The sequence below is a fragment of the Hyaena hyaena genome, unplaced genomic scaffold (genome assembly GCF_003009895.1).
Source record: "Hyaena hyaena isolate Hyena2069 unplaced genomic scaffold, ASM300989v1 scaffold_272, whole genome shotgun sequence".
Taxonomy (NCBI): Eukaryota; Metazoa; Chordata; class Mammalia; order Carnivora; family Hyaenidae; genus Hyaena; species Hyaena hyaena.
In genome coordinates this window covers 1,498,211-1,513,268 of record NW_024080906.1, presented here as the reverse complement: position 1 = coordinate 1,513,268, position 15,058 = coordinate 1,498,211, and the positions used below count along the sequence as shown (strand labels likewise).

Here is a 15,058-nt window from a genome sequence, read left to right as displayed (position 1 = left end):
CAGAAAATATAAAAACAGTACTAAAGTTTATGAGTGATTTATTTAGAATAACAAAGTGTATCTTTGTGCCTCTTGAAATTAATTAAAGCCAATTATTATTTCTATTATAAATAGTACTTATATCTACTTTATACAAATTATGTTTTTACCTGCTAATGGCTTGCTCCTCATCAGTTATTCCAGTCTCCCTGAATGCCCTGTTTGATTCCGCCAAACTCAAGGCAATTGCTCTCTGAAGATCATCTTTATCATCTCCAGTGAGATCAATCACATCTGAAAAGCAAAACTATCTTTCTCAAAATTAAAAGTCAAACAAAATGAAGGTAATTCTTATCACGGGGATTTTATACCCAATATATCCTTTCAAACCAAAGTCAGCACCAACTTAATTCTCCGTAAGAGCCTCTCTGAAGAGAAAGCAAACACATTTTAAATTGGTTATATTTTAAAACTTAATGTCCTTCCCTAGAAAATATGCCCAAGCAGTAAGAGCATAAATATTTTTCATTGCAGAGGAATCTCAATATTTACTGTGAAGCCTCTGATTAAAAGCTAATAAGCAAAAAGACTGCTAAAAAAAAAAATAGGATCTTTCCCAACAAAAATTGAAATCAACATAATTAAACACTTATATTTATGCTTTCTGAAGTTAATCCAAATATATACTCATTACAATTCATGCATACTACTACCTAGTCATTGTCTATCAAAGTGTAATAATAACTGACATCTCAAAAATTAGGTTTCAGAAACTAAGTGATCTATAAATATATGTTTATACATACATTTTTTTAAAGACTGGAAGAATGTACTAAACTGTTAACAGTAGTTAATTTTGAGGGTTATGGGAAGAGGAAGTATCAGGACCTTTCACTTACTATTTTAAACATTTGTCTACCATCCTAATTATGGAATGAACATGCAGTCTTTTTCATTCAAAAAAATTTTTCATTTCACAAAAAGCAAGAAATATACAAATAAAGGATGATGCTGTAAGTATTCTTCTTCCAAAGAATAATGGCTACAGCTATTACTACCTTCAGAAAAAACAATTTTTAATCCAATTGCCCAATATATATTTTTCAATTTCCTTCACTCAAAAGATGGATATAATATCTCCACTATCATAAGAACCATAATATATTACTAAGTAGGGACTATACAACAGTATGGTAAGAAAGAGAAAAAGTTATAGCTGTTACTACCTTACCTTTGTGAGGTTGGGCTTATGGTTACAGGTATTTTGGATAGGTTTTATATAAGGACACATTAAAAATTATTTTTTTCTTTGTCAATCTCTAAAAGAATTTTACAAGAGTGGAAACGTGAAAAGAAAAGGGGCTGGGAATGGGAAATAAGGTGCCTGTATTTTACCAAATGACTGTAGGGTTACATATAGTTACTCAAAAAGAATATGCCACACTTACTAAGAAAGAAATAATGTATCCTGATAGTTTCAAAAGTCTACTTCTATTGTTATCCACACTTTTTTTCTCTGAACAACAACTTACAAGAATATTAGAAATATTAGCTGACTATGGAAGGTGTTTTTATATGTCTCTAGAGAGTACAATAAAACCTCATGAAAATGTAGTAAGTAGGGGCCAAAAACACTCAGTCAAGTAAAATTTAGAACAGAATATAGCAAGGTAACTGAAATGATGGAGCATGCCTACACAGACCAGCAAGCCAAAGTTTCCTAAGTCTTCTTATGAGACCCAAGTCCATCTAGACAACAGTTGTAGGTAGATGTCACCTGGGTGTATCTATGCAGTCCAGCTTAAAAACTGTTGAAGAAGCCAGGACTAGAGAGGCACAAACGAGACCAACCTTGGTTATTAAATGACTAGGACTCAAGTGAGTAAAGAAAGAATAATGGAAGTAAAAAAAAATTTTTTTTTTTTGAAAATCACAAAGAAGCAGAAAAACCGGTATGGGGGATATGATTAATTAGCCCTCAGACTCCAGTCTCTCATCCTCCTAGTGTGCCTTCTTCAGTTACAAAAGCTAGAAAGATTAAGCAAACAAATCCATTTTCCCAATTCACTTGCAGCTATGGCTCTGAATAGAATGTAGGTTGCACCAGCCAGATGCACTAACACTGAATTGAGAAGGCAGGAGTGAGGGGGAAGCCATTATCCTGCTGTTTTTGGCTATTCTCTCCAGCATGACTGAACAGATACGTGTTGTTCCACAGAGCATTCCAGTGTCCAATTTCCAGATTCGGGATGTCAAGAGATAGAGGAGAAGTGGCAACTAGACTCTGCATTCCAATGTTCAGGCACAGCTCGGTGGCGGTTACCTAATCCTGCCTGCTTGTTCTCTAGGCTACAGCTCCAGAAGTATATTCTTGAACTGTCCCAGAGACAGCCGCCTGATTCACTACCTTCCTGACTGTGGCAGGGTGAGTTACTTCTAGGCTGGCCAGTCCTGCAAGAATCTGGGGATCATTTGCTAAGGCTGAGCTAGAGATCCCTTCTCTAGTACTTCCAATGATTTTTTTAAGAACCCAAACCCCTGTATTAAACTTCTTCTTTAAAACTATCTAGAGTATGTACAGTTTCATGTCTGACAAGTAAAGCAAGCTGGCTACAACAAAAACTCATTTAGAAATAACAACTTATAATTACAGCTTTTTATAATTTAACTGTAACCCAAGCAACATAAAAGTAAAAACAAGGCAAGATGTTTTAACTCTATTTCATAAATAGCTGCAGTTGTGAGAAGTGAAGTATACCATCATAAGAATAAAGAATAAATCTTTCCTCCATAGTAGCAAATCTACAAGAGTGGCCAATGAAGCCTTGGAGACTCCCCTATGACGCTAAGAGAAAAGGGTCCCCTAAGTAAAAATTATTCTCATAAAAATACCAACACGTTATTTGCCTTTTCTCCTGTGGTCATATTTGCACTGATGATGCAAAACAATGGTGCATAAAACGGCTGCATCTGCACAAATCGAGGCAGTAGCACCAAGTTCTTTGAGCAATTCACTGTATCACAACTATGCATACTCACTATTCCAAAAAATAGCCAGTTTCTCTTGGATCCTTGATAAAAAGGAAAATATTTTATTAAATCTCAAACATTGATTTACATAATGTTTTAATCCTATGTGACAAAATAGAAAGTATGCATCGCACTTCTGCTGCATCCAAAGTAAGCTTTTGCTCAAGAAAAAACACGTGTGAGGCGGCTGGGTGGCTCAGTTGATTAAGCATCCAACTCTTGGTTTCAGCTCAGGTCATGATCTCAAGGTTTGGTTTGTGAGTTTGAAGCCCTCATCAGCTCTGCACTCACAACACAGAGCCTGCTTGGGATTCTCTCTCTCCCTCTCTCTGCTCCTCCCCCACCTGTGAATGCTCAAAAAACGTTAGTGTAATGCTTGAGTTGCAAGCCAGCTGAACTGACAGATTTTTTTTTTCATGGAGCACTATTTTTACTTGAAAAAACAACTAACAATGATTACTCAAACTTCAAAGTTTGGCAGATATTCTCTCAAGAATAAGCAAAGCGATCCTGTCACCTGAGGGAGAACAAATGAAAATATGTGCTGCCACTGATTAATGTGGAATTTCAAGCAAAAATGGTAACCTTGGAAAACTTGTTTCTACCACTATGCACGTATCTTCCCAATGCTTAAAAGGCTTTTCTGGTGAAATCAAGTGATATTAACAATTTTTACTTGTTTCATAATGTAGATATTCTTCCAACATTTGGAAGGAAATCTTTTCTGTGGTGTTATAAAATCATGCATAGGTAAACAATCCATTCAAAGAGCAAGGGAAGTGATAAATACACTAAGAGCATTTTTAGTTTCTAATATTTGGTCATTGACCCATTTCCTGACACTGAGTTGCTAAATCATTTGGAATTTCCTGGGTGACAGGAACATATTTTGTTCTAATGAGATGACTCCTGGTGGACTCCTGTATAACTTGAAGTGAGGCTCACCAGCTCCTGTATAACTTCAGGATGAATGCTGGTCACCAGAAAAATCAAGCCATAAGAAGCTTGGAACGCTGAGAGGAACTCAAAGGGGAGGAGAGAAGGGCTAGAGACTGAGTAGTAATCAATCATGCCTACCTGATGAAACCTCCATAAAAATCCTTAACGTACAGGGTTCAGAGAGCTTCTTAACTGGTGAACATATTCACATGCTAGGAGGGTGGCACACCCCAACTCCATAAGACAAAAGTTCCAGCTCTTGGGGCATCTCCAGACCCTACCCTATGTACCTCTTCATCTGGCTGTTCATCTGTATCCTTTATCATATGATTTTTTTTTTTTAACAATAAACCAGTACATGCAGTGTTTCCCTGAGTTCTGTGAGCCATTATTGCGAATTATCAAAATCAAGGAGGGGGTTGTAAGAACCCCCAATTTGTAGCCAAGTCAGACAGAAGTGTGGGTAATGTAGAGACCTACTACTTGTGACTGGCATCTAAAGTGAGGGCAGTCTTGTGGAACTGAGAGCTCTTAACTTATATAACTTGATGCTAATTTCAGGTAGACGGGGTCAGAATTGAAATGAATCGTAGGACACCCAGCTGGTGTTGGAGAATCTGTCGAAGGTGGGAAAAAACCTATACATCTGATGTCAGAAGTATTGAGTGTAAGCAGAGGAAGAAAAAATCAATAGTAGTCTTTAATGCTAAAAAGATAGGTTGATCAGAAACTATTGGTCCTTAGCTGAAAAGCTGGGGCTTTTTCTTTTAAGCAATGGTGGAAGTTTATTCATTATTTGCAGTTTTATTACAGTTACAATACTTTTCTCCACGATGTTCCCCATTACTCCATAAAGCTTATTTGCATAGGATATTTTAGAACAATATGACAATCCTCAAAGACTATTATAACCTACTCATACACCAAAAACATGATTTTAAGATCAGATATTAGCAAATTAAATGTTATTTCAATAGAATGCTTAAACATCAGTTTTTCTGGAGTTAGGAGAACAATTTCTCCTAAAACATGAAACATATAAAGAACTGTTAATTTCACAAAGAAAACTAGCACCCTGTGAGTTTCATATATGCTTATACTAGAAAAGGAACAGGGAATAAGCTTGGCTATAAACAATTTCTAACTGAAACAATTTCTAATTTCAATTATAAAAATTTAGCCTTTGTAAAAATTCCATCCAAATATCAGGGAATTATGAATATTTTTATAAATGTGCCAAGGGAAGATCTCAGTAAAACACAAAGATGTTTCAACCAACCCTCCTTCTAGTACTAGTGTGAACACAACTCAAGGGCACAAATGTGTGGTAGCTGAGAAACACCACAGAAAATCACAAGTTACAAAAGCCTATAAACAGTAACCTCCAACATTTTCAAGTCTGCCCAAATTAAAACATTTTTTTTCTGTCAAGTCAGAAATACCAAAACATTAACACTCACCCTAATAAATCTTTCACCCTCCAAAGAATTACCATGAGTAAAACTTAAATACCAACTGTGAAACATTTCTCTATTTATTCCAAAATACAGGCAGTCATCAACTTAACAATGAATTAGATGTCAAATGTATGCATTATTTATAACTCATAATTCATTTCCCATGAAAATGTGTATTAATGACATGAGGCTTCCAAGTTGGTTTACAAAAACCAATTTAGCCCATAATATAGTTGAACTACAATACATGTAAAGATTTTTAATTTAGAAGAAAAAAGTTCTTCCATTGTTTTCCTTACCTACATAAGGTTAAACCTAAAGGAAATCCTTCACCACCAGCAAATATTTCTAGGTAGGGAGTGATGAGTACACGGAACTGTTTGGGAAGTACTGAACAAGAGTTTGACAAGAATTGTGATGATACAAACCAGGAAGGGGCAACTGGAAGGAAAACGATATAAACAAAACAGCCAGAATTGCAAATGAAATGATGACTTGGAAGAGTACCAAGAGCTTGTAAAAAATAAATACAAAAATCACGGGGCCATCAGAAGGATGGGGATGCCTTAGGAGAGATAGGCAAGTATGATCAAAGGGATGGTCAGCAGACTGGAAGCAAGACTACTGCCATTCTCACCCTCATTCACTCTGCTTCCCCATGGATCCTCATCATTCATCTCCTGAGCCAGATATACTCCTACCTAACCTGGGATGTACTTGCCTCAGACATTCACAAGGTTTACTCCCTAACTTCACTCAGGTGTCTGCATAAATGTGAACTCATCCAAGAGATATTCTACGACTGACCCCTTGCTTGGCACATCTCATGCCTGACCTATAACTACATCACTGTCACTCTCTGTCCCTTCACCCTGCTCTACTGTTTTTCATGGACTTACTGTTGCCTGGCATTATTTATTTATTGTTTACTGTCTTTCCCCTACGTAAACTGAGACTCTGTTTTCTAAAGGCCTAAAAAAGTACCTGATACATAAGAGGCAACCAATATTTATTAAATAAAAGCTAAATCTAGACTATGGAATAGAGATAAAAATGAGTGCGTCATCATCCTTCACAGTGACACTACTGAGAAAACTTAACAACATAAGCTTTATCCCCCTAAAATTTTTTCTAGTAAGTTCTAAGACCAATACCATAATAAAGTATCATGTTAGAACAATACTTAAAAGCAAGAAGACATACACAGTATAATACAACTCAAGGGGGTAAATGTTTCCCACCGCACACTCCCATTCTCCTCTGCTCCCACTCAGCTCCAAAGATGTTCCTACTTCTCCACTCTTCTCACTGCTGAATTCAGATTCTCTCAAACAGTGAGGTCCAATAGAACTTTCAGTGATGATGGAAATGTACTATTAATCTGTACTGTCCAATATGGTAGTCACTAAGCACATGTGACAATTACTGAGCACTGAAAATGTGTCCGGCACAATAGAGGAACTAAATTTTAGTATTAATTAATTTTAATTTATATTTTAAATTTAAGTTCTCACATGTGACTATAGGCAACTATACTGAATAGCTCAGCTCAAGATGATCTTGTTCTTTTTTTAACGATAGCTGCTGACATTATAATGGCACCACTGGTAACAAAAGTGAAGAGTAGAGCAGCCATTCCTGAGTTTGTCATAAACTGCACTGTTTTCCAACTTGGATTGTGAAAAAAAAAATTAAACATTCAGTATTAGTCAACAAAAGTTATAGCCCATAGCTATCATTCTGCAGTAAAATTTAAGAAAATTCATAAATTTGGAGTGCCTAGGTGGATCAGTTGGTTAAGCATCCAACTTCAGCTCAGGTCATTATCTCATTGTTTGTGGGTTTAAGCCCTGCATAAGGCTCTATGTTGACAGCTAAGAGCCTGGAGCCTGCTTGGGATTCTGTGTCTCCCTCTCTATCTGCCCTTTCCCTGCTCATGCTCTCTGTCTCAAAAAAAAAAAAAAAAAAAAAATCATATATATTATATATACATATATAATTCATAAATTTACACAAGTCATTCTGCAGTACATGTCTAACAGAATTGTAAGTACATGCTTAGAATAGAGTATAAGCCTAGCCCAGTTGCATCCAACCAGTTTTAAGTAACTTTCATACCACTGTAACATCTTATTTTTAAGCATAACCTTGACTTTTCATGAATCATCCAAATAGTTTCATACATTAGAAATCTCTATGGAAAAAGATTTAACTTTCTTTGCATTATTTTCTTTTTCTATCTGCAGTTACTCGTTTAACATACTTGAAGAACGGGAAAAATATTACTGTCCAATTAATAATATCATAAACTGCTTAACATAAGTGATTTATCCTCAGGAGAGATGAGAGCACTAGACTTGGATCTAGGTATCACTTGCGCTTTAAATCACTTTTAGTCTGGCCAAGCAATATAACCAAGACCAGAGCTCTAAGACAGTCTCTCACTTTATATGCAATCCTCACCTAATAATTCAATTCCTTTGGGGGGGAAAAATACATTGAGTCTAAATTTATAAAGGGTTGACTACTTAATAGTCATTCCAATGTGTTATACCCACTTCTCTAAAACTTAAGCCAATATGCAGCATTACTCTCTGTGTTAAAACTACCTACCCAAATCCCTCTCATCTTTTGATCCATACTTTGATTGCTCAATTGTAGCACATCCTGTTCTGGTAGGCATATACTTTTTTCCTGTTTTAAAAAAGTTCAAAAGAATTTAATGGTCATGGAAGAAAGAATATTACTATTTGATTTCCAATTGGGCAAAAGCCTTGTATGGTGATGTCAATGAGAAAGTCCGCCATAACACAAAACCTTAGCAGAACCTATCAAGTATGCCTATGATATCTCAATATCTTGCACTGTTTCCTTGTCCCCTTTGCATTAGTACTTTCTACTGCAAAATTCCAAAACAATTGTATTTCCAGTTTAAACTGGAGGTGGGAAGCATTTACTGGATAATCCACAATATCTAATCTGGACAGGAGATCTCAGTAGTGAAAAGAGTTGTCTGAAATTTTTGATAATATTATCATGAATGATTTAGACCTTTTCTCAAAATTTAATAGAGCATTAAATTACAGTTTGGAAAATTACCAAAGCAATCAAAAGATTCCAGGTACACTACTACTTAATTCCTTATTATGCAGAGTACAAGCTTTCCTTGAAATGTTTTTTCTCTCTAAAAGGAAAGGTAAAAATGCACTAAAAAGCCCACTCACCATCCTACTATTGACAATGTAATTACTTCTTCAATATTAAGTGAAGGTTCACAAATATGCACTGAAAGCTTCAAATCAAGTGATCTATTTTTCTGACATACCCAGTTACGCATAGAAAAAATTTCCCCGCAAGACCCAAATGTGACTTCTATGGGATATTACCTAAAAGCTAAACTCTTCTAGTCATAAAAAAAAAGATACATTTTATTCCTTCTAAAAGAGCTTATATCTACAAGGAATCTTATGTATTCAACATTAGAGCTTTTATTTCAAAATATAGATGTTTGTCAGCATCCAAACCAAGAGATGACACACTTAAAGTTAGCAAGTTTTTATTTATGTTTTAGCCCTGGTTGTAACAGACTTCATACTTATAAAAACAAAACAAAACAAAAAAAAAAAAACGGGATAATTTTTTTTAATTTAAAAAATTAAAAAACATGCCGTATTTGAAAAAATAAGTTAAACTATGATCAATTCTTAAATAACAATGTATTTCATATAAAATTGAGAAAATGCTGAATAAAGATTTTCATATCTAGAACAATCCCTTGAGAATGGCCTCACACTCTCTGATCACTCAATATGCCACACTCCTGCAGCACTTACATGCTTTTGTCAGTAAAGACCTGTATTTGAATATACAGTTGTAATTATTTCCTATCTTTCCTCTCCACATGTTTTACCACTTCTTCCAAGAATTAAAAGTACACAAAAGATTTCATTTCTCCTGAGGAATAATAGCACAGTGATTTAAAGAAGCTGATCTGTGGAATGCATGATATCTCCTTACTTTCTCATTTTTAAACCATATAATACTATTATGACACTGCCAAATTTAAAACTTTCTCTTTTAACGTTTATTCATTTTTTGAAGGAAAATGGGGGAGAGGCAGAGAGAAAGGGAGACACAGAATCTGAAGCAGGCTCCAGGCTCTGAGCTGTCAACACAGAGCCCAATGCAGGGCTTCAACTCATGAACCATGAGACCACGACCTGGCCAAAGTCGGATGCTTAACCAACTGAGCCACTGAGACGCCAAATTTAAATGCTGAATCAAGACTATTTCCTAATGTCAATCGTACCTCTTAGAACTTTTTGAAATATGGTGCAAATCTGTTAAACGGAAAAGCATGATGGTTACCTCATCAGATATTTTTTTCCCCGTTTGATACTGTTATAATACAACTACCACATTCTACTTTTACAAGGGTTTTTTCTAGACATTCTGAAAACAACATTATGGATACACTACCCAAATTATTGAATTACTAAGTATAAATTAGCACCTTAGTGAGAAGGATAGTACATTTTATTGATAAAGAAACCACAACAGCACACAATTTGCTCAATACAATAATGAGTTCTAATGAAACCAGAAAACTTCCTTTCTCTACCATTTTATATGGGACATAAAATTGCTTAAGGAATATTTTTCAAGAGCTATACACACAAACGCACAAAATTTTTAATTATCCTTTATAGGGGACCCATGTCTTCTGAAATCAGGTTGCCTTCTCTCTAAGAGCATCTATGTGAAGCTCTCTTCTCCATAACATTTTCACTATTCTTTGTCAACAGTGTTGAACAGCTATAACATCTGGCTCTAGCATTATTTGCTGACTTTCAGAGAACAAGACCTCTTCTTTTATTCAGGACAGTCTTATAATCCTAATTCCCTTACCTCCATATATATATATATATACACACACACTACCTCATGTCCCGAAGTCTACAATCTATATTAAGAATTCACAGCTTTCAGTCTTGACATCCTTTCCACTAGAACAGTGAACCATGTTTCGTCAATTTCCTGCTGCCTTCACTTGAACCATTTGCCATCAGTCAAAAACTTTTTTCTTTTTTCTACCTAATTTCATTTTCCCCCAAGTCTCAGAACCTTGAAAGATATCAAATGTTATTCTCATATACTAATTCTTCCTCTATTCATACTACTTCTCTTTTTACCAACTTCTTGCAACAAGCTTCTCAACCTCATTCCCTTTCACTGATTTTGAAACAGCTTTTTTACATATATTATCAAAAATAATTTAATGAACACTTTTTGAGTAACCATGCAAATCTAGCTTGATGGTAAGAACATCAATGGTCTTTTGCCTTGTTAAGCTTCCTGTTTGGTAAGAAAGAAAGGCATAAGCAAATAATTCCAAAATAACACAGTATTCATTAAGACCCAAGTATACTCTGGGTGCTAGAGAAGCACCTCCAATAGCCAGAAGCTCCTGACCTAAGTCTTACAACCCCAGAGGTAATGAGGCTGGGGGTAAAGGCCGGAGGGCCCCCCAGACAGAAGGAACAGCAATATAAAGACCAGAGGACTTAAATAGCACTGGGTGGTTAAGAACTCCAAGCCATTCTGAATTATCACAGTATAAAGTGAGAAGAGAAAAACAGTAAAAATGAAGATATTAGAGATATAACTGGAGCCAAACCACAGTCTGTCTTCAACTCAGACATAAACACATGTGGCTGTCTCACATTTATAAAGCTTCATCCATCACCTATTATCTATGTGAGATGGGAGTATTTCATCTTTAGGTGACAAAAGATCATTTGTGGAACAAAAATATTAAGATTATCCTGAAATTTTGAAATTAAAATATTTTACCAACAAACATTAAAATAATCTTTAATGACAACAGTTATAAACATCTATGTGGGTATGTTCTTCCTAGTTGTTTCCTAACTTTGAGAAAGTCTAGAAACAAAATCAGAGGGATACCTGGTTGGTTCAGTAGCTGGATCATGGAACTCTTGATCTCAGTGTTGTGAGTTCAAGGGCCCCATGTTGGGTGTAGAGATTACTTAAAATCTTAAAAAAAAAAAAAATAGAAATTCTCTTCTATTCAAATACAAGTTAGTAACCAAATGTTGCAAATCCAGAATGCATAAAAATAAATACCTACATTTTAAATAGAACAGTTAATTACACCAAAATAAACCACAGAGGTAACTAAACATATTTTAAAAAAATATATATTCATATTATAAAGAAAAAGTACAGTCCCATATAATCCTTTCCCTACATATGTATATATGTCTGTGTGAGTATGTGTGTTTACTTTGTTTCATAGTAATAAATTTTTTTCTAAAATCTTAATTTGGGGGAGGGTTGAAGGAAGGGTTGAAGGAAGGGAATTTCTGTTAAGTGGTAAACCTATCAAAAATTAGAAATAATACTTTACCTTCAAAAATAATACTAAGGCCTCCACCAACACTTTAAGTACATATTAACAAATGTTTGTGCCGTGTAAAATCGTAGAAATATAGCTCTTCTAAATTTTACAACAAAATACTAAATGAAATGCTCTATGAAAGGATATACAACTTAAATACAATATTCTACTCCTGAATGGAAAAAAAGAAATAATGCAGGTAATAAAAAGTTTTCACCTACACTAAAAACAACCAGGGTTAAAGTAGTTCTTTGTCCCTCACCTCTGCTTCAATAAAATTAATACACTCCCAAGGAAAACTTTTAATTGTATTACTATTAAAATATTAAGACAGAAATAAACTTACTTGTGTCTGCTTGGCTTCCCACACTGATGTATCTATCATTGCCAGGAAGTGCTGTTTGATAGTAAGTTGTCTCCTCCTGCTGAGGGGTCTTGGCATCCTTTGCAGTAAGGAAAGCCACTGCTAATTCCAAGTTTCCATTACTATCCTTCAAATATCAAGAACGGAACATCAAACATTTTGGAATAACTCCATACATTCTCCCATGATTTATTTAATTTTCTCCGTAACAACTAATACTTCAGTAGCAAAAGTCACTTTTAGATTTGAAATCGTTCTATCTGATCCTAATTTTATAGTGTAAATTGATCATAAAATACATTCTATCAATAATTCCATTTTCTGTTAATTAAGACTACTAACATGATGTAAGTGGTAACTCTATAATTACTTAGTTTTCCATTACTTTACTTTTATTTCTCCTTAGTGAAAGTCAATCACAAACTTATGCTTCTAAACAAATGAACAAACTAAAAAATGTTTTTTGAACCTGCCATATAAAAGAAAAAATGAATATTTAAAACACTACTTCTGCAAGAAGAACTATAAAAGATATTCCCCTTTAATATATATGTTGAATACATACTCGGAGGCAAACAAACAAATGTCAGACTTGAAGGAAGAAAATAGCAAAATATTCTGAAGCTTGATAATACAGAGAGACACAGAGAACTAGTCAAAAATACTCAAAAATTGTCAAAATAACAATCGTATCCAAATTAAATATATAAATTTTATGTAGTTTTCATTAAAAGCATTTCAGAATAAAATTATTCTGAAGTTAACTTAGAAGAAAGCAGATGCTAGAAAACTAAGAATTTTTGTAATAAAATAATGAAAAGAGACACAACCAGCTCCATCTCTATATTGTCTGTAGAGTTAATAATAAATAGAACACTAGCTCTAGGACAGCTAACTGAAACAACATTAGAAAACCCAGATATTAATAATGAAGTGATCTTTGTAACAGAAGGCCAGAACGCCTAAGACTATGCAGACCTCATAAACTTTAGCATATACACAGACTGTAATAGGAAGCCAGTGGAGGGTTTTGGACAGAAATGACATGGTATGACTTACTTTTTTTTTTTTTTTTAATGTTTTTATTTTTTTCTAGGAGAGAGAGAGAGAGAGACAGCGTGAGCAGGGGTGGGTCAGAGAGAGAAGGAGTCACAGACTCTGAAACAGGCTCCAGGCTCTGAGCTAGCAGTCAGCACAGAGCCCGATGCAGGGCTCGAACCCACCAGCCACAAGATGCCTAACTGACTAAGCCACCCAGGCGCCCCATGACCTACATTTTAAAAGGATCACTCTGGCTGTGTTGAGAATAGACTATGGGAGAGAAAGGGCTCAGGATCATTCCAAGATTTGAAGCCTGAGCAACTGAAAGAATGAGATCCCTAATCTCCACCCCAACTCCAATTCTAGTTAGCTAGGGAAGAGAGAAAAAAGTAAAAGTAGAGTTGGAAGAGTACCACTGCTTTATTTCTAATTTTTTTAAATGTTTGTTTATTTTTGAGAGAAAGTGAGAGAGAGAGATGCAAGCAGGAGAAGGGCAGAGAGAGAGAGGGAGACATAGAATCCAAAGCAGGCTTCAGGCTCTGAGCTGTCAGTACAGAGTCCAGCACGGGGGTCAAACTCAGAGACCACGAGATCATAACCTAAGCTGAAGCTGGGCACTTAACCAACTGAGCCACCCAGGTGCCCCAAAGCACCACTGCTTTAAACTTTATTATCACAACCATTATAAGACTTTTTAAATGACTCACCAAAAATATGAAGATAACATAATCTATAGTTAGATAAGTTAAATAGTTACAAAATAGTTTGCAATAACCGTGACTAACATTTATCGAACACTTACTATTTGCCAAGAAATTTCTATATACTAAACACTATTTGCCAAGAAACTTCTATATGCTACCTCATATAATAATAATAATAATAATAAACTAAATGTAACAGGGACTTACACAACTTGAAGATCACTTACTTTGGAGGGCTAAAAATAGATTCTTAAAATGAAAGTCCTGAAATCAGTCAATGATCTCGTGGTTCCCAAAAGTAGACTCCTCGTCAGTATATTACTGAGAAAGTCAACTCATTATTAAACATCTTATAAATTTATTCAGGGTAATAGTTAAGGCTTAAGTATAGCTTCCCCCCTCATCCCCAACTACTGGTAACTGAAACCAAAGTTTAAAAAAAAACTGTAGTCACACAATGTATCTCAAAGAGAATGATGACAACAGTTAATTTGAATCTTTACGTTCATTTAAGTACACATATTCTACTTGTTTCCCAAGTTTAAAAAAAAAAGTGAATTCCTCAAATTTGCCCTGACCAGGTAAGAGACAGCCTTATACTCAAGAGACAGAGAATGGGAAAGGCACTTCTGAAAACAGACACAGAGTGATGGAGTCATATTTATCAGGATAAAGAAAGGACTGGCAATCATCTAATGTCATAATTATAAAAATTAAGGTATGACATTTTTGCTTCCTCTCCAAATACTTACAGTGGCTTCATAAACCCTGCATTAATACTCTAAACAGTACTGTTTCATCATTTTGCTGACAGGAAAAAAAGGTGAAGCAAAGATTGTAGTAAAAGCAGAAATTAAGTGTGGTACTCCGAGATCTCCTCCACATTTCAGCTGTGTTTTAACCTGTTTCCTCATTTCCTCATGTTTTAAAAGGGGATGAAGGTAACACCTACCTCAGAGTTCCTAGGAGGACTCAGAATAGTCCTAATCATAACTGCTAGTTATGATTACAATCATCTAAAAGATAAAATTATTTCTAGAAGCAAATGACAAACTTTTGGCTCGGAATCAAAAATTACATAATTAAATTTGTGTCATGGAACAAGTTCCAAAGGACTGAAGCT

General features: G+C 35.0%; 1 protein-coding gene across 2 annotated transcripts in view; it reads right to left on the bottom strand.

Moving 5' to 3' along the window:
* Window positions 1–15,058, bottom strand: part of USP25 (ubiquitin specific peptidase 25) — a 143,789-nt gene that overhangs the window by 105,868 nt on the left and 22,863 nt on the right. For both annotated transcript variants that reach the window (XM_039245902.1, XM_039245903.1), the window contains exons 3-4: window positions 12,173–12,317; window positions 150–273 (exon numbers count right to left, since the gene is read on the bottom strand). In XM_039245902.1, the coding sequence (XP_039101833.1) occupies window positions 150–273; window positions 12,173–12,317 (269 nt within the window). The remainder of the gene's footprint in view (window positions 1–149; window positions 274–12,172; window positions 12,318–15,058) is intronic.